The sequence below is a fragment of the Phoenix dactylifera genome, chromosome 8 (genome assembly GCF_009389715.1).
Source record: "Phoenix dactylifera cultivar Barhee BC4 chromosome 8, palm_55x_up_171113_PBpolish2nd_filt_p, whole genome shotgun sequence".
In the NCBI taxonomy this organism is placed as follows: domain Eukaryota; kingdom Viridiplantae; phylum Streptophyta; class Magnoliopsida; order Arecales; family Arecaceae; genus Phoenix; species Phoenix dactylifera.
Genome location: NC_052399.1, coordinates 22,200,458 through 22,227,461, shown reverse-complemented (window position 1 = coordinate 22,227,461; position 27,004 = coordinate 22,200,458). Strand labels below are relative to the sequence as shown.

At 37.0% G+C, this 27,004-nt stretch overlaps 1 protein-coding gene across 1 annotated transcript; it reads right to left on the bottom strand.

Annotated features, from left to right (window-relative positions):
• Nucleotides 1–3,840: 3,840 nt before the first annotated feature.
• Nucleotides 3,841–26,655, bottom strand: LOC103718651. Its single transcript, XM_008807570.4, has 22 exons — nucleotides 25,580–26,655; nucleotides 23,460–23,575; nucleotides 21,054–21,262; nucleotides 18,434–18,553; nucleotides 17,192–17,320; nucleotides 16,976–17,101; nucleotides 16,527–16,582; nucleotides 16,325–16,424; nucleotides 16,083–16,200; nucleotides 15,621–15,830; nucleotides 14,953–15,283; nucleotides 13,630–13,723; nucleotides 10,790–10,898; nucleotides 10,223–10,494; nucleotides 9,990–10,117; nucleotides 9,380–9,614; nucleotides 6,436–6,624; nucleotides 6,051–6,340; nucleotides 5,737–5,917; nucleotides 5,361–5,603; nucleotides 4,470–4,552; nucleotides 3,841–4,310 (listed from the first exon to the last, which is right to left on the bottom strand). The coding sequence occupies exons 1-22, from the start codon at nucleotides 26,440–26,442 to the stop codon at nucleotides 4,163–4,165; spliced, it is 4,350 nt and encodes a 1,449-aa protein (XP_008805792.1). The 5' UTR covers nucleotides 26,443–26,655; the 3' UTR covers nucleotides 3,841–4,162.
• Between the last annotated feature and the right edge of the window lie 349 nt (nucleotides 26,656–27,004).

Below are 27,004 nucleotides of genomic sequence, written 5' to 3'. Positions count from 1 at the left end.
ATATTAATTGTATAATATTTTCGACAGGAAATTATTTGACTAATTATGTGTTTTCTCCCCTGTCTTCAAAGGAAGGGGATTGGTTGACGCTTCAAGCGCCCTAGGCCTTGGATTAATCACTCCGCAGCCATAGGCATTAAATGGGGAGGAAGTGGGCATGTAAACATGACGACTTGATAATTTCCTAGCAATAACGATCATGGCCATGATCTAGCACTGCTTCCTAAGAGCAGCGTGTCTACCGATTTCACCATGGCGGCTTACTTGAAATAATAATATTCATTTCATGTTGAATCGTCAAGAATCAAGGATTCAATATAGTTTAGGAAACATTAGAATCGATGAAAAAAGACTCGTTTAAATTCATATTTGAATCTTCAATAAAATAATCCTTAGTTGGTATCATCCTAGGTTCAGTTTTAACACGTGATATGTGACGACACCTTCTCCATCTCTATCCATAGCATTAGCCGGCTGCACAGTGCAAACAAATAGAGACGTTTAGAAGCTATACGTTTGTTACAATGCACCAAATCATGGAGATTGTTGTAGTTTTCGTAGTTTCTTGTAGCTTTCTGTTTTTCGTCAAGGTTGGGTTGGTGTTCCATGTACCTTAGTACAAGATCGAAAAGAATGCTTTGCATTCCAAGTGAGCCAAGCCCAAGAGAAAAGAAACGAGGGGAAGAATGGCAACCTTTTTTTTTCTCTTAGTATTACTGTGGGGAAGAGTATCGCAATTTGTTTCCCTGGATGACGTAAGATTCATGGCAAGATGATAGAGGCTTGTAGATATCAAAGACCGCCTCTTAAGCTGAGAGAGCTGCTCAGCCAATGAGTTCGCCGCAGCATTGAGCCTTTTGTTGATCTTCCGGGTATCAACATTAAGGCTGGAGACGATTGTTTCTACCAAAAAATTTTATACTCCAAAGAATGTCTGATAGTTGCAGGAAGGCATCCTAAAAGTGGTAGTGATGGCGCTCCAGTCCTTCGAGCCCCTAAACCATAAAGATCTTACATGGACCAAGGATAGGGTTAAGCTCGAGTTAATCGCCACATAAGCATTGCTTGCTGTAACTGACCTTAACAAAGTTTGTCAAGATGTTAACAAGGAATGAAGAGAATTGGTCAGGGAACTGGAACTTATAAAGGTAATGGTTGACGTAGTAGTTCTTTAAAAAAAAACAAAAAATTCTAGGAGCAGCAGCCATTGTAGTAACACCAGCAATAACAGTAGTGAAGATCGAGTATGTGTGTATGTGTGTACGTACACATGCATGCATGAATGCAAGTAGATAAAGTTATATATTTGCATAAAAACATGCATTGAACAAGACAAACAACAAAAATAAAAATTAGATCCACTAGTGAGTAGTATATAGAGCATCATTAATTTGTTGTATATAAATTGCAGACTATGCAAGTAAATCTTTAAAAAAAATCAAGAACAATTCGAGAATAAATTCATAAATAATCCCTCACCCAGGAAGGAAAAAAGATAAAAAAAAAGGGAGGAGGCTTGCTCTTTTAAGCACCTTACATACAAGAATGCTATTCCATCATAGCATCGAGATGCAACAGAAGCAAAATTGGCTCTTATCAGAAGGTTCTTGCCGGACACTTCAGGGCTAAGATAAAGCTGGTGCATTGCCGGTATATTCTAGAGTATGTCATGAATAGAAATATGTCACGTTTCGAACCTATCATCTAGGTCAACTATATGATACACTCTAAAGCGTTATGCTACAGATCATATAAGACTTCAGATAAATAACCTCCAATAATTCCAAAAATTTAAATTAACAATCAATCGTTAAATAATTTAATTAAATAAATCCACTGATCGACCTATCCAAATTACTAATAGTCCGATCTACCTTATAGAGCAGTGATCATAGTACAAAATCAACTTATCGATAAGACCGGCATGTTAATCTTTCTACTCTCCTATCCTCCCACTTTCCCGACCGCTAATTCATTCAGACCCGATCATATCGAATTGGGTCGCTACAAAAGAACCCAAAGAGTCTTTCGTCCCCTTCTCTCCATGGCGTCCTCCGGTGGCGATGCGGTGGTCCGTCGGAGCAGCAGGTGAAGGGACGGCATGGCGTCGTCGCAGAAGTGGAGGAAGTGGATGGAGGAGGAGCGGTTCGTCAAGTATGCGGAGATGGCGTCCGACGGCAGCCTCGCCCGCATGCGGATGCCGGAGAAGTTCCGGCCCATCGCCGCCCATGTCAAAGCCGTCGGACACCTGGAAGGACGCCTCCACCAAGGTCCAAAATATGTGACACCAATACCTCCTAGACAAGCAAAAGCTCATCTCCGCCCTCCCTTTCCCATCCGACGGTTCTCACGATCCCTCCTCCGCCATGGGCTGGGCCGACGGCTCTCCCACTAGCCCAACTTCCTCCGCTACAAGCAAGTCTTCGCAGAAGCCAATATAGAATCTCTCTCCCTCTCTCTCTCTCTCTCTCTCTCCGCAAATATTGGATCTCTTTTTATCTTTCTGGAAGGTCCCAAAGCTATGTTTATTGGCCGGCCATGCGTAAGGTGAAAGCACGTAGAAATCAGTCCCCACCGCATGTCCTTCTAGAATAGTATGGCTGCTTCTTAAATCTTAAAGTATGATATGTGAAGGAAAGAGTAATAGTAGCAATTCTCCCAAAGCAGACCAGCAGAGCATGCAAGAAAATCAATAACTTACAACGCCGAAGAATAGCAGTTATGAAGCTGAAGACATATCACAGCAGTTCAGCAGAAGCAAGCATATTTGGACGATCTGTCACACATAATTTAGACAAGATATTAGAAATTGAACAGCCAGAATCCAAACTGGTAGATCGAGACAAATTCCTGTTTTGAAGTAATTCCTGAGGATACTAAACGCGTGCTGCTAGAGATCGAGACGCTTCTTTCCCCCATAATTTATTCTTCCCCATTTCGTGAAAAGGAACCTGGCAGAATTTTTAAGGCTGACTCACTGGAAGATCACAGACAACTACAATCTGGAAGAGTGTTGCTTCCCTTGTTAGTTATTCCCTAGATGTTTCAGCTATCACCATTGATCAGTTCAACCGGCTACACGTTCCTCTCCTCCCTGTAATCTTACCCACCATTTCTTCTTAGCCTGCCTGATGAAAACGATGGAGCAACAAAAATGATATCATCAGTCTGAATTTTTAGTTTTCCCGATCCAAGCAAAACCAAAGGTGAACGATATCAAAGACATCCCTCCCTGAGAAACAGCTGCTGTGGGTAGCAGCTAAGATCAATTGACATCCAGACCATCCGATCAAAAGAAAGATGCCATTTATCTGATAAATAATCCTTCATTGAGTCGAGTCAGTGAAGTAACAGCCCACCAGGTCATGCACCATGTTCTTCCAGAGGTATACAGGCAGAAGGCAAGGATAGACCCCCTGCAAAACTCCGAAAATGGAAAGGTTCTTCGCTTTTAGTATCAAGTAGGCAAAGCAGAATCCGAACGGGCTGTGATTAAATACAATCTCTCCAAGCTGGCCCTAAGCAAACCGAAAAAAAAAAATGCTGTCCCAAATGCACAAGACGGAAGAAATATCAAATCTGTAAGGTGTCATCATCCAATAGCAGGCAGGCTTGGCAATGAACCCATCATCGATATTGGTCGAGAACGTAGCCTCTTTCGATGTCGGGGGCGTCCCAATGCGCAAGACGAGAGAAAAATCAAATATCAACGAGGCTTCGTCATCAAATATCTACATGGGATTGTAAGATGGTATGCCAACGCTAATCCACTCCACAAGCAGTAAGACCATCAAAATCACTAGAAATAAAAACAATCATCCTACAAACCATCTCAACCAGTGAAGAAATGCAGCATATGACCGCCTTGGATTGCGACAAGAACTTCCTATTTCTTGTTAGACAGAGCCATTAAGCCATTATATAATGTCATTGTAATTCGATATCTCTACAAAGAATGAATGGAGTACGCCTTTATATTTACAATGAAGTGAAAAACTATCACTGCACAAGATTCACGAGGGATGTTAAACTCTGATCGACTGCTAAATAGGACCTGATGCCAAAAAAAAAAGGACCTGATGCAGAAAGAAGGCCTATTCCCTCCCTCTCTTTTCAACTCCAAAAAAAATCGAGTTGCATCTAACTCCAATCACTCAAATTGTTATGACTGCCAGAATACGTTTGGGTCATTACTATACAGCGAACGGTCTTGGATCTCTAAATTAGCAACATGCCAATCGACGAGTCTTGCCTGGATACATTTACACACCACTAGACCAGTAGGAAACAGCCACCATCCGCTTTCATCCCTGCCAATGCGAGCACACACCAACATACCTATGTCAGCCATGAAACTACATGCCCTCCAATTTTACCTTTTTTACAACTATTAGATAAATTCTTACATATATTCATACACAGAAAATGTCAAAAAAATATAATTCATCAACGAGGCAAAATTTACTCACGCGCCCAAACTCCAGGGTTGTAGGCTTGGATGTTTCCGGCTGGATGATTTGTAATGTACGAACCCACATATGAAGGCCACTACCTGTAGTCACAGAAACAATACAAGCCCAAAATCAAGGAGATGAATTTTACTGGGAATAAAGCAATAGGTATTAAAGAAACATCAAGAACATGATAATTATAAAATTTCCGAATGCAGTGGGGGGAGCCTCATAAACTGGGCCTGCCTTTATTTATTTCTTTTTCTGAATGCAGAAAATCTTAGCCCTGAAACTAATAAATTGGGATCATATTCTATAGAGATTACTGTAAAGCCCTATCTCCAACAGCAATTGAAAAATAGAAGTACTAAAGAATGCTATGCATCAGGGCAAAAGCCTTGCATGAAAGCCATGTTCTCCAAACCAACATATGACAGAAGGTAAGGAGAAAACCATTAAGATAGTTTGGGCATGCGGCACAAGCCTAGTCTAAAAGATCAGTTCTTACTTCATTAATTATCCTTAACTTAGTCTTTGAAGAATTGAATGTTAGCCTTTGAAGAACAGAATACCATTTGAAAAAGTAACATCTCCAGTTCACCCTCTTTATATACTTGTTGCTCTTTTTCCTATTATGACAAAACACATAACCCAGATCGACATTGTTGACCAGATTATGCTCTAAAATCTTATAGGGAAGACTTTAGTTGTTGAAAGATTGCTTGTGACGTACAGGAAAACCTAAGCTATGCAACATGAGAAACTAAAAGGGTTAGTATTACTATATATTGAAAAAATGCCCAAAAAAACAGCTAAATTTGGACAATTGATATCCATTTTTAAATAAAAACAGTCATCTAATAAAACTAGGTTAACAGAAATCAAGGATGACAGTAAGAGACAACTTACAACATTAATCAAGGATGTAATATTCCACAAAGCATATACACGTGCTAGGCCTGCTGATCGTCGAGGTCCATGACTAAAGAGGGCATTTATTCCAGCAGGGAATGGTGAAAGTATACCAAGAGGAAGAACAAACAAAACTAAGAAGATATCCGCCATAGAAAAGGAATATAGTTGAAGCAACGTAAGCAACACTAAGCTAAAATCTGCCAAGAGCAGTATTGAGATGACCAGACCAACAAGATCCTGCAGTAAACCATGATAAATAAAATCAACAATAGCATCAAAAATAAATCAATAAATAAATAATACAATCAAGCTTGATTTGTTAAAATGAACAATGTAATCAATCAAAACTAAAATATATATAAAAAGTCACCTGATGGCCAACAGGTTTAGTATTATGCACTAATAGAGAGAAAGGATAAAACAGATCTTTCTTGTCTTCAAGCATCCGGAGGCTGTACGTATCTATAATTCCTCCACTAATCCTTTTACATGCAACAGCTTCTCTGTTTCTCAAGTGGACTGGTTGAATATCTCTATGGGTATTGTACACTCTGCAAGGTAACAAACATACGGTATGGTGTATTTGGCTGGAAATGAATTGATAAGAACATTTACGAGCAATGTGAATATAACTACCATGAAACTAGAGACATACAAATTAGAATGTAAGCTATAAAAACCTACCGTGAAGGTTGTTCAACCTTTAAAGTTCTAGAATCACCATCAACCACTGTAGCCCCAGATTCACCTTCTACAGCATATACCACAAGACCAAGTTGGCAGTAGCCACATGTAGTAGCTTGAAACCAGGCAAGATCAACACATACACCATGCAAATTCAGAGCAGGATTTGCATGAGTTTCAAGCCAGCTGAGAACAGGCAAAAATGACACTTTAAGGTGTCCACGACGAACCAGACGCAACTGCGCATTTAATCCAGCCACCAGCCGATACCATATTGTTGGTGGCGCAGACTGCAAGCAAAGAGTGATAAATTAGTATATATAGACTTTTTTAGAACATGAACATTAAAATAGAAGGTTCTTAGATCATATATATATATATAAACCTGGCTCATGAGGCTAGTGAGGACATTGTCACTGTGGAGTGAAAAAGGAGCCATGTAACTTCCTTCACCTCCAAAGATTAAACACATGGGAAATCTTTGATGCAGACGAGGAGGAAGATCAGGTCTTTTTTCATCTCCACCAAGAAAAAAATCTACATATCCCAGCATTAGATCTGGAGTTGCAGCCACCTACATCAACATAGTACAATATATAGAAAAGCTTGAAGCTTCTATCTTTTGCAGAAGAGATGTATGCAAAGCCTTTAAATACTACAAACAGCTACACAAAATAGAACATATTGATTTGTATCAACAAATAAACCTATTGGCCATAAAACTAAATAAACAAAAAGAATTTTTAAAGAATCCGAAATCATTAAGATCTGTGTTAGATCTTCTAGTTTCCAAGACAAAAATAACACAATAAAGGATACCTACAGGCCAAAATGATCCCTTTCTAATGAAAAAGACCTTTTCAACTTTACATGTCCAGCAATTTCTATTTGCATTTGAACACCCCACCCCCCCCCCCCCCCCCCAACCCCCCGCGCACCAAAAAAAAAAAAAAAGAAAAGAAAGAAAGAAAAGAAAGAAAGAAAGAAAAGAAAGAAAGAAAGAAAGAAAGAGCTACTAGCTATTAAGTCAAAGTTGCCACATTCAGTGGAATCAACCTATAGAAAGTAATAGCCTTTTCAATCCAAATTACAATGTTTGCATACCACAAAATAATGAAAGGCCAACTTGCATCAGCTTGTGATGATTAACTTAAAGAAATTTCAATTTATAATAACTGCCAGTTAAAAAAGAAACATGGAATATTTTCATAATCTAAGTATTTCACAAAAAGTAAACAAGAAATATAAGTAAAAAAATTAGAGTAAAAACACAAGAAGCTCAGTTTGATCATTTAGCTGATTGAAAAAGGCATATATGATTTCATTCTTATAACAGAAAAAGGCATGCTTACAAGAAAAGTAATGTCATCAATCCAAGTAGGTCTTTGATGAGAAAGATGGCATGGCACGTGCCACTCCAAGCAATTCAAATCAGAAAAAACTCAGAAGGATTCAAAGGGTCAAATTTCTGGGAAGTTAGGTCTATTGGTTCAAGTATCAAAAATAATCAGAATATTGATTTAAATTTGCCGTCTAGCACAAGTAATAAAGTCCTGAAACAAGAACTAAAGAGCAAAAAGGGTTTGTGCAATGCAAAGAAACATGATGACAATGAGTAAACGTCATGTTCATAATGTGCATGTTACCACTGAATCTTATGATCCAACCCATAGAAAATAAAATATGGCTGAAAATTAGATTTGGCACCACTAAGTATGTGTAGTCAGACATTATGACAAATTATTTTCATAGTTAATTGTATTTTATGGTTACTAGCTAGGAAGAAAGCATGTTGAAAGAAAATGTTGTTCACAAAGAATGCAAGCATGAGTTTAGAATGTTACAGCAAGAACTACGAGATGATAGTGCAGTCAACTTTCAGTTTTTGTAAATCAACACTAATAATATAATAATATTATCTTATTATAATAGAATATTATATTAAAATAACAATAATGATAATAATATAACATTATATGATATAATATAATAAACACATAGCGTTTTCAATTATCTAACTGTTTGTGCAATCAAAAACTGCTATTAAAAAGTATTCATAATTTATAAAATATTTATTTTGATACTTTAATATGGATAATATAATAAATAATAAATGTTTACATTTATTAAGAAAAATACAATAAAATTTCCATAATATTATTATAATATGATAAAATCATTTATTATGATATAATTATTATATTAGAATAATAATAATGATAACAATACAATACTATTACAATATAATATATAATAGATACAATACATTATTATTATATTATCATATTATCCAATAATGCACTAAGAAAATTTTATTTTAAGGAATTGTTAATTTACAAATTATTTTTTATGAATCTTAATAATATAATAGATAAATTCAAAATTCTTAATTGCGTGATTATAGCATAAAAACACCAAGTTAAATGATTATGGCAAAACAAATATTTTGGAATTGAACTCTCTCAAGTTAAAAGATAGCTTTCGAAGGCATCTCAAATAGACCTATTTCAGCTTTTCCTGGAGCCAGAAAGCTTTTTCAAAATTTTTACCAACATTTTAAAATCATCCAAATGAGCTTCTAGCCATCCAAGAACTGCCTTTGGGCCTCCAAAAGCAATGCTAAAAGGGGCCTAAGCGCGTCATTACAGACTTGCAGTCCTTGACTGAACCATAACCAGGAAGGCTGGGAGTCACATTGGATCCTAATTTAACTTTAGCCACCATAGAATCAACAGCAATATGGGGGCATAAGACTGCACCATGTGGACAAACATGTTTATGCAAAGCTTCTCGGTTATGATCACATTTAACAATAAAGGTCCTCTCTCAAATTTGGACACTTGCAGAGCAAAAACAATGCACAACATGTCAGGCCAGGACCGGCAAACTGGTCTGTATTACATGTATTAGTTCCATTTTCAAATCTTCAAATTAAGAGTGCATTAGGTCTTCTTTTCTAGCACTGCATTTGTGCCAGCCCAACAGCATGGAACTGAAATTCTGGATAAATGCTCTCCTGACTGACATATTCTAATTGCAGAATAATGATCCTGAGTGTATGAGTTATCAAGCAAGTCATGTAAACTTCTCATTCTACAGGAATTTCAATGAACATAACACCAATCCGGTTGGATTTTTCCATAATCTATGAGCTCAAAATGAATCCTTCATATGAAATTAAATTTTAATTTTACTAAATAACTAGGTCTACTGAAGTATAGGCAGGCTATATCTAACTATCTCAAAGATAAATAGAACTTTGATAAGTTAATAAAAATGAATAACCATGTCAATTGCCCACTGCAACCATAAAGTCTAACTAGACAAACCTTAAGCCCTTCATAAAGAGCGCGTGAACGGCAAGAACGTAGGCATGCATGATCATATTCTGATCGAACAAATTCACGTAGCCGCTGCAACTTCTTTCTCCGGCGCCATTGTTGCCACGACCACGCAAGGGGATATGCAAGTATACATAAAATACTGTGGATTGATCCCTCCCACCACTGATAGGCAGCGAGGGCATTAATCTCATCAACAAACCTATTAAATGCATCCTCGTACCTGCCAAGCAAATGGGGTACATAAGACTTAGAATAATCTTAAATCAGTTATATAACAATACTTTTTGAAGGCAGAGCAAATCTACGACTAATAAAATCTAGATAACAGAAACTAAAGGGAGAAAAAAAAAACTGCACCAGCAGAATATCACATGGATTCCTAGGCAATGTACAAAGCAACCAACAGGAAGGCCCAAGCAACTCAAGCTAGTGTATTCTCCTAACTCCTCAGGAGTTAGCTAGGGAGGATTTTCATAATATTTTGACAATCTCATAATGAATGCCTATTGCCCCCTTCTTATCCCCCCCCCCCCCCAACAAAAAAAAAAAAGGCATTTGAAATCAGCATAATGCAACAGCAAGAGCTATGACTTACACAATCTCTATAATTTGCTCAGGAGGAGAATGCGGGAGATGCCAAGGCTCGCTGAAGGTATTTGGACCCATAAAGTACATTCTATGCACATGACTCTGGGACTCCTCAACTCTGTTAGTTTCCAAGACCTGTTGCAAGAAGAATACCTAAAGTTACCAATCAAGGCATGCAAAGGCAAATAAAATTGTACTTCAAGAAAATGTTGCCAGAGGACACCAGAAGTAACAAAACACCTCATTCAGTGATTCCAGAAATGGGAAGGAATGATCAATTTGAGACCCATGTTGAGTTGGAGCAGGGCCTGGTAGTTCATCAGTGCCGACAAACTTCATCCGTGCAACACTTAAAACTAGAGCTAATAAGACAAGAAGACCAGAGAGAAGAAGACCAAACAGCCATGGTCCACCAAAAGTGTATATTAACTCTTCAAGAGCTGTATAACAGTGTGGCATGTGATATCTTTCAGATATACATTTATATGGGCAAGGGGTTTCAGCAACACCGCCTGTAAAAAAATGCTGCAAACTCAGAGAAAATTCATAGAAAAATCAACAAGGACAAGCATGTTAGAAGCAAATGGACTCTCAGACAACAAAGTATAAGTGCCCTAAGATTAATCAACCTGACCAAAAAAATAGAAAAAAAAGGGACTCTTAAGTTAAAATTTAGCCAAACGGACTAGGTGATAAATAATAACTAATTTAGTAACAGGCAGGCTAACTAAAGAAAATATATGAAAGTATAAAAATTTCAACTTTCAACTAAAAAATTAAATTAACCAGCATACATGTGAAAGTTACCTCGAACACTTATATAAACAGCACGATGGGGAAGCTCAGCAGAGGGGCACTGATAACAAAGAGCCTTATCAGATCCAGTGGCATTCTTAAAAGTTCCTAAAGGGCATTCCTGTATTATTACAAGAAAGAAAAAATTTCAGAAAATAGCCACATCGGTTAAAGATGAATAAAAATTAGAAAAGAAAGATGGTTCAATGGCGATCAACAGTAGAATATGAGTAACTTTCATGTGCTAATATTCAATTTATTCATTAATTAACACTTAAATGTGTAAAGTTTTAATGCAGTGGATCTCATAGTATTTAGCAACCAATCTGGCTTTCATACATGACTTTCAATGCACCAATGATTACATTGTGAACCTACTCTCATAGAGAAAATGTTGGAATGTTGAACAACAAAGTAGCAAATATTTGTATGAAACTCCATTAGATTGACAATCAAAGCTTTTCTGGGTTTAAGAGAAACTTATAATCATTTTTTTGGCAGAAATCTATAGGCATTCCAACTTATAGCAATGAATCGTAAATAGCTTTTGTTTATTGGTAATACAGCTTCTAACTCTTGAAGAAAAGATCAAAGAGGTATAATCGTTCTGTAAGAAGGTACCTTAATATCAAAGTTGGATATAAGAAACAATCACTGAGGTAATTCAACTTCAATGTTGAAACAACTGGCTCATACTTAGCCACATGATTTCTACAAGTAACTGTTACAAATAATTCCAACTTTCAGGCACTGCAACCTCAGTATCAGCTTGAACATGACGTAATGCACAAAAACGTTCAACCTGGACCAATCTAGGAAGAGCCCTCACAATGAGCTGAATATTTGAAAAGATACAATGACAACTAAGATTCACTAGTTTCTTTCTCTCTACCCAAAGAAAAGAAAGCTGTGACTTATAAAAATCAATAAATTCCCATGTAGCTTACTTAGTGAAGACAAACAATATGCCACTGTAAATAACAGGCTAATTTTTTGGGTGTGTGTGAGAGAGAGAGAGAGAACTTAAATTACGAGAAAGTACAAGGTAGTGCAACATAGTAGTTTCACATACACTCTTAAAACATGGTTCAGGTAGTTGCATATGCAGATGTGGCTTAGTGACTGCACCACATTCACATTGGGCCACAGCAAACAACCAACCACTAATATAGGTACAAGTATATATAGGTACAAGTATCTCATATATGCAGCTGAAGTGCATGTGAAATATGATGATGACTGCTTGTCTGATAATTCACTTACCAAAGAAGAAGATTGACTCTAGAGAGTTTGTATGAAGATTGGTAGTTTTAGCATGTGCCTTATTTAATAGCTAGGTAATTCATATGTAGTTGTAAGTCATGCATCCTTGTTTTTTTTTTAACCTTCATTCTATAACTTGTTGATTTTTTCATTTAATTACTCATACCCCAAACTCGAGCATACTTCAAGAAATATCCTTATTTTTTTACACTAGCATGTCCTATCATACCAAAAGAGATCCCTTAGTCAATTTTGCAGGACCACAGATACTTTAGGTTGTCCTTGCAAGCAAATGTAATGGGAAGTTTTGAGCTAGTATAATATGGGGAGTGTCAGCTCCTACATAAGTGTCATATACATTTGATTCTCTTATTTTTATTGAATTTCTACTTTTTTACTCACTTCAATCTATTTTATGAATTTTATTTATTTTTATTTTGCATTTCATGTTATACTTTTGATATATCAAATCATAGCAGCATTTAGATGTGGATAGAGGGCTATGTTACACAGACTCAGGTTCATGTGCCGGGTGCAAGTGTGCGTCTAAGTGCCTTGAAACATATAGGCAACATCCATGTTTGAATGTTGGGTGCGAGCAATTTAGGGTAAATTGAAGGGTCGTGTAATATAGGAAAAAGGAAGCAGTTCCTTGAAACACAAAGGAAGTAGGCATACTTTGGAAGCATCTCATGGAAATATCATAAAACATTATACAAAAATGATATTTACTCATTCCACATTGTACATAAAAAAAGATGTGACAAAATTAGAAAGTGAAAGAGAAAAAGATGTTCAAGATTTCCTTAAAGTAAAATTTCATCAAGTGTTTGAATGAACAAAAAAAAAAAAAATCTGTCACAGAGAACATTCCTTCAGAACAAAAAAAGCATATTAATTCTTTAATAATGTGAACTTGGAAAAGGATATCAATAGCTTGTCTGGTTAACCCATATAAAAAAATGACCCCTTCCTACTCGAGCTCTAGAAAGCAGGGTTCGCCATCTCGGTACCGAATCCCACACCGGTGCTACACTAGCACTATCGGTACGGTACAGTTCGGCATACTGAGTATCGGTACGCCTTTCGTACCGTATACCAGTACCGAACCAGTATGGTATAGTACGCTCGATACCGAATCAGTACGGCATGGTACACTCGATACCAAATTGGCACAGTACGCCTAGCACCAAATCGGTACAATACATCCGGTACCGAATCGGTACAGTACGGTATGCCTGATACTGAACCGATTTGGGCCGGTACGACGAACCATGCTTAAAAGCATTCTCTAGTCTATTTTAGAGTGTTACCTACTAAAATGTCATGCCAAAGTTCCATTCTAATGGACCCCCACTTCCACTCCTATGCCCATATTTAACTAGTAAAATCTCAAATAACATGACAAATTAAAGAAATAGATAATCAATGAACTATGGAAACCAAAATCGAAAAGCTACCCGGCAAAAACAAAATCATACATGTATCAAAAAAGATCTACAATCCGCTCACACAAAATGTTTTAGAATGAAAGTAAAATAAGAGGAAGCATAACAAAGTAACATCTTTCTGATTAAAGCATAAGCTACCTTGCAAAAAATTCCATAAAGACCTTTTGGGCAAGCTTTTCCGGTAATTGTTCCATTTTCCCCAGCAAAACCTTCACCTCTACTTTTGCCTCCCCTGCCAGAGAAAATTGATTATTAAACACTTATTGCAAGGACCACAGTCCACATATAACCAAAGAACATAAAATTGACCCATATATGGCACATCTGCTCAGAAGGCCATATTATTCTTTTATATACTTTATTCATATATCAAGTATGTTGATGAATGGTAAAATCCATGATTAAATATATAGTCCACTATACAGTTCCATACTGATTATCTAGCAGATGGAAAGCACAAATACACTTTAGAGCAAAAAATGTGAATGTTCATTAGTGCATTAAGAAGCTTGCCAGAAAACTATATAATAACACATGCAAGAAGATCAAAAGAAATTGTAATTGCATACTCTTGTAAAGTAAAAAGTATTTATCAAATGTGCCAGCAATACCTCACTTCTTAAAAAGCATTTAAGATATAAGTATCTTATAACTAATGATTTCAAACAAAAAAAGTTACATCCCGGTCAACCATGCCAAGTTTATGAGGATTAGTTGCTTTATAAGAAAAAATCCTCTTAAAAGAACTATTTACATTTTCCACATATTTCAGGAATGTGGTTCCAGTACAGTCGTGGCTTATAAGATGAATGCAATCCCTTGGAGGCTTGCTTTACAGCCGCAATAACATGTTGCCCAACTAGTCACACAAACAGATTCTCAAATAAAGGATACATAAACAACAAAATCTATCATCTCCCCAGATAAATTGATAAATCACATAGAAAGAGGTTACAAGAAAAATGCAATTACTGACAGAGTTAAAGACAATAAAAAAAGGGGGGAAAATCATACAACCAACTACCTGAGAAAAGAATGTACTCAGCACTTCATATGCAAGCAAACGGTGAATCTTCATGTTGTTCCCAATTAAATCAGAATAAGTACAACCTTGAACTCCATTTTCAAGCCATGCTTGCAGGCCTCAAAATTAGATAGTTCAAAACAAAACTTTTAGCAATCCCTCGTGTTATTTATGTTATTTTAAAACTTTTGTTTGCTAGCATGTTTGCCCGTTTATGTGTGCCAGAAGAATTGACTACAACTGCAGAACCGAGAATCATGAGAATTATACATCATGTCCTAGAAATCATACGGGTCTATAGAAATCAGATTGAAAGGAATATTTTTATGTAGTATACCCCCTTCTCTCTCTGTGTGTGCATCTTTTTGGGTGTGTGAAAGGGATAAGAATAAGAAGTACTAAGGTAAATAAAGTAAAATGAAGTAATCTGATCAAACCTTGTGCTTATGTTTCCCTTCACAGCGGCAACTGGGAGATATTCATCTCCTGTAGGAATATTAGACCAATGAAAGTGAATTCTTCCACCACCTCCACCACCACCACCATTATGACTACCAAGCCCACCCACACTCGAAAGGACAGAAGTGTCATGAAGGGCCAATGTATGCAGAAACAGAAGAATTGTACCCCCAGAACCACCACCAGGGCCTCCATTTGAGGCATTAATTGTAGCATCATTATGACCAACATCCCTGGAACTTTCACCATCAGCCTCAACTGAACCATGAACAGACAAACTTGATAGTGAATGCTCCAATGAACCCATCACTGTCAAACAAAACATGATCATAATAGCACCATTAAGTTAAATGGACTAGGTGATATAAAAAGTAGAGAAGCTTTAGAGCACCTAAAATACTATTCATGTTAAGCATAAACTTAGGCAGCAACTCAGGGAGCCTAATGACTTTAAAGTGAAAAATTCAAGCACCAGCCCACAATGCAAAATAATGCAGTCTGCCAAGAAATCAATTTAAGTTATGTTCACCTCAGCACTGTACAACCACATTTACTACAAGGAACTGCATATGCACTTTCTCATTCTTCAATATATTAAAACGAAAAATAAAGCATAAACCAATTGATGATAATTGTGAATAGATACCTATGATGCCCCCGCCAGCTGTTGACGTTGTTGTGCTGTCATTACCACTGCCGCTACCAAGCTCACAGGGCAAGTCAGCATTTCCATATGCAATGCCGCCCTCAACAAAAGTGCCATTATAGAAACCATCTCCACCTTTACCGCCATGCCCACCACCACCACCAAGACCACTGCTTGAAATTTTTCCCCTACCAACACCACCTTTGCAGCCTGCATACAGTTGGAAAAAAGCATATCATGTTTACATTCTTTCGTTAATGCGCAGTTCAATACATGCGAGCCCTACCACCAGTAAGAGCAGATGTCCCATTAGCCATAGACTCGGATATCCACTTTTCAGACAAATATTGGCAAAGAAATACAGGCCAATATATGTCATTAATTAAACACAAATCAAACAGATTTATGATATGTATAGATGTAGTTATCAATTTAAATTAGATTGATGAGCACAAACTATACCCAACCCAGTAGCACTAATTTTTCCAGAAGAGTGCACAACAACACTTCTTGCCCTATGGAAATGAATAACAGTTCCTTGTATAAGGCCTTCAACATCAATATCTTCAACACGACAAATCTGCACAAAAGCACAGCCACCATTTAAATGCCAACATGACAATTTAGAGCATGGTAGAATAAAGTCTAAAATTAGCTGCTTCTATTAGAAAAAGAAGAATTAAACTAAGTGCAAATAGAAACACCTGAAGGGTGAAAGATAGTGAAGAGTTCACATTGCAATCTTCAGGTGGATGGATTAATTCCATGGGGCAATTTTGTACTTCACAATTCAACCTTGGGGCCCTAAAAGGAACATTTATGATAGCAATAATCAATTAAACAACCAGATAAAAATAATATAAAATAAAAATTAGAAATGCAGATTTTATCTCAAACAAAACTCACATATCATCTTTAGTTGCATTTATTAAGGGACCACGTAAAACAGATCCAGGACCAACCTTCAAAAAGAAACAAAAACCACATAATCCATATTAAAAAAAAAAAAAATCTGAATGACTAGAACAACAGCATAAAGAAACATAAAACATAAGGGGGGGGGGGGGAGAAAAGGAAAGGGACAAGGATCAGTGATTCAATCACCCAAGTATATAATAGACCAAAAAGAAGCACAAAGGGTAAGATAGTATAAGAAATCATAGCTTATAAAACCAGTATGACCGCAAGCATCAGTTTTGTGATAAACATATCTTGGTAAGATGAATATACCGATGCTAAAGCTTGCAATATTGCATAAATACATGATGATAAGTGCTGCTTAACTATTGCATAGACCAAAAAAAAACATAAAAACAGCAGTAAGAAATAAAAGCATCTCAGACCATCTATCTTACATGGATGCTGTAGAAGAGTGATAAAATTAGACGTTGTGCTTCAATCAGATCTCCAGGTCCAGATAAATTCAGTAGGCCTTGACCATGAACACCAAGATTGGCATTAGATTGTATCATGGATGATTCCTGACATAAAAAAAAGTAACAGTTCCGTTATGTAGAAAGAACTAATAAATCAATGGTAAGTAACTCACGGGCCAAGAGTCAGTAGTATACCTTCAAAACAATTAAATTGCTAGCTTCAAGTAATGATGTCGCAACTATCGTATCCCCACCCCCATTGATAAGCATTCTGGAATTCCACATCAAGAGCATCTTTACAGACATGCGCAAAGCCCCAAATACCTGAAGTTAATAGAAATTAGTAAAATCAGATTAATGACCTACTGTAATAACTGAAGGCTAGGGGAGAATAAAGGGGAAAACAATAAATTTGAAAGACGGGATATAAAACAATTGTTCAACTATGATATACAAGAAGTGCATTGCTTGTGACCGTATTATGATAATAATATCTACAGACGCTAAAAGGAAAAATAACTAGATAGCCACAAACAAGGGGGAGATATTGAAACAGGACAAGTCAACTGGATGAAGGAGTTGCACAGATAAGTAGATAAAAATCATGTTAGGAGAATAGTTGTGGTTACTTCTTTTTTCCTTTCTGAGAAATATGGTGAGGGCACCACCACTAGGGTTCGACCCTAGAACTCTAAAGAATTTAACTTTCTTCCACATCCTTATTATCAAATAAAACAAAAGTAAAAAAGAAAACATGAAATTGTAAGTCTGCTGGCTACCAAATCATCATGATGAAGTCAACCAATCTTATGAAAGAAGTAAGGTCTGGCAGTTCTTTTTTTTAACTACTTACATTTATCTATGCAAATCAAGGCAATCATTTAGACCAATGAATGAGGGCTAAACTGGCCAGAACCCAAGGTTAAAAGGGAGTAAAAGTGTAAAACACAAAAAATGGACAAATAAAGGGTACCAGAATATGACAGTTATGCAAGTTGCTACAAGCACAACAAAGAATAAGGTATAATAAGGATGTCCTCAGGTTTGTGTTATCATTCCAACTAGCCAGCCACTTTGGGTGGCTGGGCCAGTCATCAGTCTTCCATATCATGAAAAGAATAAAGAAGCTTTTCTGGTATATACATGCACACGCCTGAGGGCAGATACTTTCCATATAAGATACCAAAAAGTCTTAGTAGCAGTGCTTGTACTGGTACCTAACCAGTACAGTAGACCAGTACCGCTCCACCAGTATGCAGTGCACTTATCGGTGCCATCACAACAAAAGTGAGATGCGGTATCATGTGCCGATACAGTGTTCATACTAAGGGGCATACTGGCTTCAATATGTTACAAGTACGGTACTCTAATCCATGTTGCTACAGTACCACATACAAAGGACAAGAAAACAAATCTTAAAAAAGAGGAAAAAATCACCTTGATTATCGACTCACTCATTAGAAGTTCTTCAGCCATAAGCTCAAATTCCGAGTAAGGATAATGAGTCAGACCAAAAGTCAACACACCACCACAAAGCAGGCTAAGTTGTCCTTGGACCTGAAATTTGCAGTCAGGGAAAAGTCATTTCAGAAAAAACATCGAATTGGAGAAAGAGAATTGTTTGACCAAAAAATATATTTCACTTACGGTAATATTCAATAAGAGTTTTTGAAAAAATCACCAATATAATCCACATCTGTGTTACCACAGATCAGCCAAATGATTGCTATTCTAACCAAAATGCTAAATGAGAAACTTATCGACATGGAAAACATGAATCGGAGGTCATATTATACATATATACCCCATGAGAACACTTATGCATACTCATATGCAGAGACAAGCATGAAATGATCAATAAATCCTTACACTAATACAAGGCAACAAATCATTTAGAATCCCCCACCACAAACATGTCCGCCCACACGGAGAGAGAGAGAATCAGTGATCACAAAAAAAGCATACACAGAATGAATTCCCAGAGATGCAACATTTCATAAAGAAAACAAATTGCTTGCCTCTTTCCTATGGTCTCTTCAGATTTAGTACACCGGGATTTCATTCGAATTATGCACCTATAACTAATGGAAAGAGGGCACCCATTGGCAAAGTGGTGTCCACATATACAAAAAGTAATTAATAAACTGCACGATAGAAACAGTTGATCCACCTGCACCTTTATAAAAAAAATGTCTGGCCGATTCATCATTAATTGGATTTCACCAGCTAAACTAAACACTAGTTTCTCAATCAAATTTACGGCCCCAAGGAACCTCCTTCCATGATGACAATGGATAATATGGAAAGGAGACAATAATGAGTTTCAACGAAAAGAGTGAAATAAAATCCAGTAGTTTGTTGGCATCCAATCTTTTATTCTATAGCAAGACGGTTAACGTTACGCCTTTTAGGGTTAAAAGTTAACATACGGAAAAGTAAGACACATTGACAAAAAAGCAGATTGCTTCACATTGACAGTACCAATCTGAAAGATGAAAAGTTCTATTACACGCATATTAATCTTAAGATTAAATCTTGGCATCCAATTTTCTGTTCTATAAAAAGGAGAAGCGGTCAATGTTATCCTTCCTAGGGTTAAAATGTAACAGATCGCTCCATATTGCAAAATGAATTGTCCTCAAGTACTAATCTGAAAGATAGTTCAACAAAACACATCAATTAACCTTATGATTACTCATCCAAAACGGTCAATTCACCAGTGCCCTGGACACCACATTACCATATGCAGTGACATTGTTGAGCCACAAAAACTGTGAAAAGGGAAACCTATGCCCAATTTAGCAGGCAAAGAAGGAAACGAATAAAAGGGTAGTACACATCATTCTTCAAAAGCAAACCGAGTAGACATAAAAAATAATAGAATTTGAGCCAATGTTTCTATTTGTTTGTACTATAAGACCTTCAATATAATAAATTACTGTGTTATGTTAGAAGTTAACACATTCATCCATGGTTTACCATATTGGCCCGAACCAGGCGGCACAGGGCGTATCGTACCATACCGGTTTGATACCAGTATCCAATACAGGAGACGTAACGATACTCGGTACACCGGAAAAATTTCGTATTGTATCGTACCAACACAATGCTAGCGTAACACCGGTACGGAATCCGGTACCGAGACGGCGAATCTTATTTATCTGCTATCATAGAATACAATGAATAAAAATTGCACTAAACACTGCAAAAACCACGAGCCTCCAGTTAGACAGCAACAAAAGAAGCAAAAAAATAGAAACTTAGAAACAATAAATAGTCCTAGATCCATATCCCATTTCCCTTCAAAAACTTAATCTTCGATATTATCTTCACCAATCTTTCCTTTCAACCATGTTTAGATATACATCTGATTTTAATTAACCTGAAAAGCATCTACCAAGGCAAAGAGCAACCTTATTATTTTGTAAACAGATAGAAGGGGAAAACAATGTTCTTTATCAATCCTCAAGTATTTCCAATGATTTATATTTTAACCCAAAATTATGATTATACTTGATAAAATTTAGATTTGGTCTTAGGGGGCAATAAAGATACCAATATCAACAATAAATAAACACGCACAAAGAACTGATAAATAATAAATATAGAAAAGAATATACTCGTACAAAATTATTAACATAAAGCATGTTAAATTATTATCCTAGAATGTGCCTTAATAATTGGGGAAAAAAACAATATGCACAATTCAGCATTGGATCAGGTTACTCAGCTTTGACAAAAACTGAACAAGTTCCAGGTTAAGTTCTTCTGTTACTTCTATGAGCAAGTAATAAACCAAGATATTTAATAGCCAGAATCAGAGTTTGACTAAACCAACCCAAATCATAAAGCATCATAGGCATCCTACTGAACTAGCATTAAACTTCTGCCTAAATAAGAATCATGCTCTTAGCTATGCATGGTTATACGTTAATTAAGTGCTTCAACAGGAAAAAGTACAACAAAATAGTCGTGCATCAAGCATATGATTATACTCAAACACCATGCAATTATTAACGACACAGCATGATACAAAACATAAGAACCAGAAATTGACCTGTACACGACTCCACAGTAAAGGAACAACCACTTTGGCACGATTTTTAACAAAAACATTTGTCCAAAGTGGCTGATTAGGAAATTCCAAAAGAAGCGTATCGGTCTCTGTTGAGAAGTTGTTGTTGTTAACAATAAGGCTTTTAGGGACAGCATCATAAAAAGTCCCTGCAGCACCAGAGTTCTCTGGACAGCCAAAACTCCTTCCACCTGAAGATAGGAAGGCATTAAAGTATAATTCCACATATATATAAACTGACATATATAGATAGCAAATAGTTCGAAGATCATAATGCAGAGAACAGTTGAAGCATACACCTACAAAACATAAACGAATTCTAAAGCCAAAACACAAGCAACGAAATTAAATATAAAAGTCGGAAGAAAATTCACATTTTTTAGTTACAAATAGAACTTTTCAGTGATGCTGATAATATAAATAACTTACATAACATAATGCTGTCTCTAAGGCGAAGATCTCTGACCAAGAGCATGTACCAATAAAAACCATAGTTTAACCATAGTATTACACCATCATCATTTTTATTTTTCTAAAAAAAAATTGATATTTTCCAGCTCAAATGTAGCAGAATCTTGAGTACTGAAGGAAGTGCCCATGAAATAAGTCCAACTTAGAAATAAGGGGGACAGTAATAGATCAAACAACATAGGTGATCCAGCTGAAGACCTATGTCCTATTATAGTTGGAGCTCCACAAATGTAAAAGCATACGATATTGAAAAAATTACAGATGTATAGAAGAAAAATGAACTTCAAAGTTGGTCATAAGGCCCATGTCTGATGTGGTCTTACAGTTTTAGTTCTATTGCTCAAGATAACAATTGTGCATATAAACACCATCGACAATTAACTAACTTGAGAGCTGTGCATCTAAATTTCATTAACAATTACCTACTTTGTGAATCTGAATTTGTTCAACAGTATATTATATGTCACTCATATCTCTTTTGTTCCATTTTAACACAGATATTTTTGAATAATTAAACGCAAAGATACCACATAATAATCATGAAACAAATTTACAAGGTCGGTAGCCATTAAAATGGTTGGATAATAGGAGAATGCATCTTCTGTCAATACACCTCTTCAAGTTCTACATAATTGCAGGAAGAAAAGAACAATTAAGAAAAGTTATATCTAAATTGTGGCCGTCATGGCTAAATATAAATATAACCCATATCTCGGGATTCACTTTGAGTTGGAAATTAAACACAAGGACCATCTCACCAAGACTAAATTCATCCAAATTGTGATTTTCATGGTCAAAATATAAACCTAAACCTTACTCACTTGAAGTTGGAAATTGACCACAAGGACCATATCATTTGCAGAGACTAAATTAGAGTTATGTCTTCTGTCTGCATCATTTTTGTATTAACGAAAGTCACTAATTTCCAAATATCCTACTTTCAAAGGTATGACTCAGTAACAGCCACCAAAATTAACTCCAAAAGTAGAGAACAAGGTCTTCAATTAAAATAATTAAAAAAAAATAAAATACAGGATTCAAATGCTCAAGTAGATTGAAAAACAGGTTAATCAACTAGTGTGTCAAGTGTTATCTCAGATAGCTACTTTGGAGTCATCATCAACTTAGCATTGTTGATTAGTAGTTCTTTCAGGTCAGAGTCTGTAGTTCTGGGATCTTCTTATGGGTCTCAGATAAGGCAATCTTAGAATTATGAATCTCAAGATTGTTTGGATTTATGAGCATATTTTATCAAAAAATAACTCTTCTGCTCCAGTTTGCAGCTGATGTAATCATATGACACAATGAGCAGGCTACATGATTAACAAACTTCATTCCTGATCTTAATCCAACAGAAGATTTCCCCCTCCGCTTGTCACATGCATGCTTCTCCATAGCATCTTAACATAAAAATGAGCTTCTCCTTAGCTTCTTAACATAAAAATAAGCACAATTACTATAAGTAAATTTTAGTGAAACTTCCTTAAGATGTGCCTTGTGGAAATCATAATCAGGAGTACATTACCAAGTATCGTACAACATGCACCAATAAAGCATACTGGTAATCAGCATTTTGAATGGATATATATGGCTCTCACTGAGTAAACAATTATATGGCTTTATTTGGTGCATAATCATAGGCATGTTTTTTTTGTGCAATAGTTCTTACTTAAACCTAGCATCAACATATATTTGAAACAAAATTTCAAGTAAATAATTGCTGCAGAAAGCATGATCACAAGAGTATTTAAATACAAAAGCCATAGCCCATTATAGAGAACATATTTTAAATGCGATAAGTCCTATAACTTGATAAGAGGCAGCTATCTGAAAACAGTCATGGTAGATGAAAAATAAAAATTTATATTAAATAGCACCAAGATCATGGATGCAAAACTGAAAATGGAGTAAACTGACCATGAACAAAAACTTTTGGGTCATCATGCCTGCTAAAAACATCGATGGAGACTCGTCCTCCTCCTCCCCCGGCTAAGCCACTACCACCTGAAGCACTGATCTTGCCACTTCCCTTCCTGTTCTTGAAAAGAGAATTAGATAAAATGAAGAATTTTATCACTGGCTTGAAATTTGTATTTCAGCAAGAGTACGTAGTAGAACAGTAAAGCATATTACATAGCATAATAAACAGCAGTTACAAGTATATGAAATAGAAAAATATGCAAACTGGTGCAGGAACAGGAATACTGGCCACAGACTTCAATTGTAAAAGGAGTGACAGTCTATCAACAACATCCTTCTGTTAACAGTCACAATTATCATCCTTATCAAACATATGGTCCCTCATGGAACCAAGCTAGTCTAGTTCAACAAGCTCTATTAAATGTCATCCAAGTCCCCAAAAGAATAGTTCTCAAGTTCTTTTGGCAAGATAAAAATGAGTCTTTCTTGAATTGGCCTTTAGCCAGGGTAACTCCTTCGCCTAGTATCAACTGATGAAGAAACAAAGGATCAGTTTATAAGGGATGCATAAATACATACATACATATACATATATATATATACATACATATACATATATATACATATACATATACATACATATATATATACACATATATGTATATATATGTATGTGTATATATATATATATGTATGTATATATGTATATATATGTATGTGTATATATGTATATGTATGTATGTGTATGTATATATATGTATGTATGTATGTATATATATATGTATGTATGTATGTATATATATATGTATGTATGTATGTATATATATGTATGTATGTATGTATATGTATGTATGTATGTATGTATATGTATGTATGTATATGTATGTATGTATGTATATATATATGTATGTATGTATGTATATATATGTATGTATATATATGTATGTATGTATATATATATGTATGTATATATATGTATGTATGTATATATATATGTATGTATGTATATATAGTTGATCATCAAGAAGCAAACAAGAAAAATGGAGGATAAGTAGCTTCATGGGATGAGATGATGACACTTTTAAAATGAAAATCTTTTTTCCATGGATTTATCTACTGAGTTTTGTTCCTTAGATTTCACTGCCTACATTAAGGAGACGATAATGCAAGTGAATATTCAGAGAAACTAGATGGTTTGATAATAGGGGTTTCGACTAGGGTTCATAACAAGCACGATTATCCGTTAACTAGAAAGTCAAGGCTTGTTATTTCGATATTATAAGTTATTAACAGCACCAAACTTACTTGCTTAGGTATGAACTGTTTTTGGGGACCAGAGTTTTATTCTAATACTATTGAGATTATATGAAGATATTGCAATTCTAAAATGTACAAAATAGCAACAGTCTTGATATAATATTCAATGTGATATGCAATAAAATGTCTGACAAGATCACTCTGATAGAAGATATAGTGCTTCCTAAAAAACAAATGGAGATTAAGGATTCACAAAAACCAACACCAGATATATAAGCTAAGACTTGTTCACATTGATATTAAACTTTATACCGTTAAAACAAAATGACATAGTCAACAAAGTGTCAATGGAAAAGGACACCCTTTTTATGAATTTTGATGTCAATTATAAGCTTCCATAAAAAGATTCTAAGCTAGTTTTTAACAGCAGAATGGCGTCCTGTTTTCCTAATCCTTACTGACCACAAAATTAGAGCATTTTTCCAACAGTACATGATTATGGCGTTTTGTCATATATTTCTATTATATAACATCTCTTGCTACTTTCTTTTGTTATCCTATTTTACTTTACAAAGGATTCTGAACCAAACAGCAGTATCAGGATGTATGACACACTGGACATGAACCGGTTGCCAATAAAAACCTCAGTTTTGAGCCTTTCTTTAGAGTTGATAGCTAGGAAATTTCTATATTAGAGAAAGAATATTGGATAGAACGCATTTAATAGAGCTAAAACAACAGTAAGAAAAAAGTGCAACTAATCCCAGATAAACTAATTATTATACGGACTCCTAAACATCATGGTCTTGTCGTCAGTGATTTGAGTGAAAACATGAATCAGTAAAAGGTACTTGACTCACATTTTAGAAGCCTTTATATAGATGCTCCCGCCTGACCCTCCACCGCCGTTCGGATCGCCGTCACCACCATCAGCACTGATAATCCCATCAACCTCGAGCAAATCCTCCACCAGCAGCCAGACCCGACCACCTCCTCCTCCCCCATAGTCCTCCTCCCTGCTCGTCGTGCCTCCCCTGCTGCCATAGCTGTCAGGCTGGTCCAGAGAAGACCAAGAATAGGCATCCCCACCCCAAGAGTCCTCCTGAGTCTGCCCCTCCTTCACCACACAGCTCGCCCCCCTTCCCCCATGCCCCCCGCCGTCCCCATTAGTCCCGGACGGCCTCCCACTGGTCTGCGGTGGCGGGGCTCCAGCCAAAGCCGTGGTGTTCAGCACCGCCCTCTCGGGAACAGTCATGTTGGCAGCCACCAATTTCACGGTCCCTGCGACAATCCCGGAGTTCGACCCGAGCCGGACCTCACCGGAGATATTCCCGGTGATGGAGCACCCGGCGACCGGGCAGCTGAGAATGACGCCGGAAAGGAGAACGAGGCTGCCGCTCCCCGTCATGTAGATATCCTCCGACAGCTGCACGCTGGAGCGGACCTCGCACACTGTGTCGAAATCCCCGGCGCCGCCGAGGTCCGCCTCGCAAGAACACGACGGCGGCACCGGGGACGCCGGCGGGGGAGGCGACGGCGGGGAGTAATCGTGCCAGGAGGACTCGTAGCTCAAGATCGAGAACTCCCCTCCCCGATCCAGCCCCTCCTCCTCGGCAGCAGTTGCCAGCCAAGAACTAGGGTTCGGGTCGGCGATTCCCGGGACCAGTAGAACGAATCCGATGAGGCGGAGGAGGAGGAGAGGAAGAAAGAGAGCTGGGGCCATTGGCGGTGGAAGGAGAAACTCATCAGACCGGGAGAAACCCTAGGGGTTTCGATCCGATGATTCTAGGGCAGAAACTCTCTGGCTTTTTGCTAATTTGGAGGGATATGATGGTATTGGGGAAACGAAGGCGCGAGGCGGCAGAGTCGGAAATCCCCCTTTATGGTTGCGAGAAAAAAGGGGAAAGGAGGTGAGGCGAAAAAGACGGGGTTCTTCGCTTTTTCCAGACGACTCTAGCCAGATGAAGGGCCGGTAAGCCCACCGGGGCAGAAATATAAGCTTCCGATTCGCGCCTCAAGATTCGTGACGAGGGAATCAATAACGGGAACAGGGGTAGGTGGCCGGATGGACGGCTGTCCTGACAGCACGGCGTTTCGGGATGGGGGGACGGTGGGGTGAAACTGCTCTCACGCTCAACTTGTTTTAAAGATGCCGCCTGGTAACGTTGATCGTTGCTTCTTCCTTGCTTGCTACGAAAAGGGTTAAGGGAAGCTTGATATGCATGGGAACAAGATTTTCTTTATTTTTATATGATGAAACAAGGATTTTTAATTATATGTGCTGC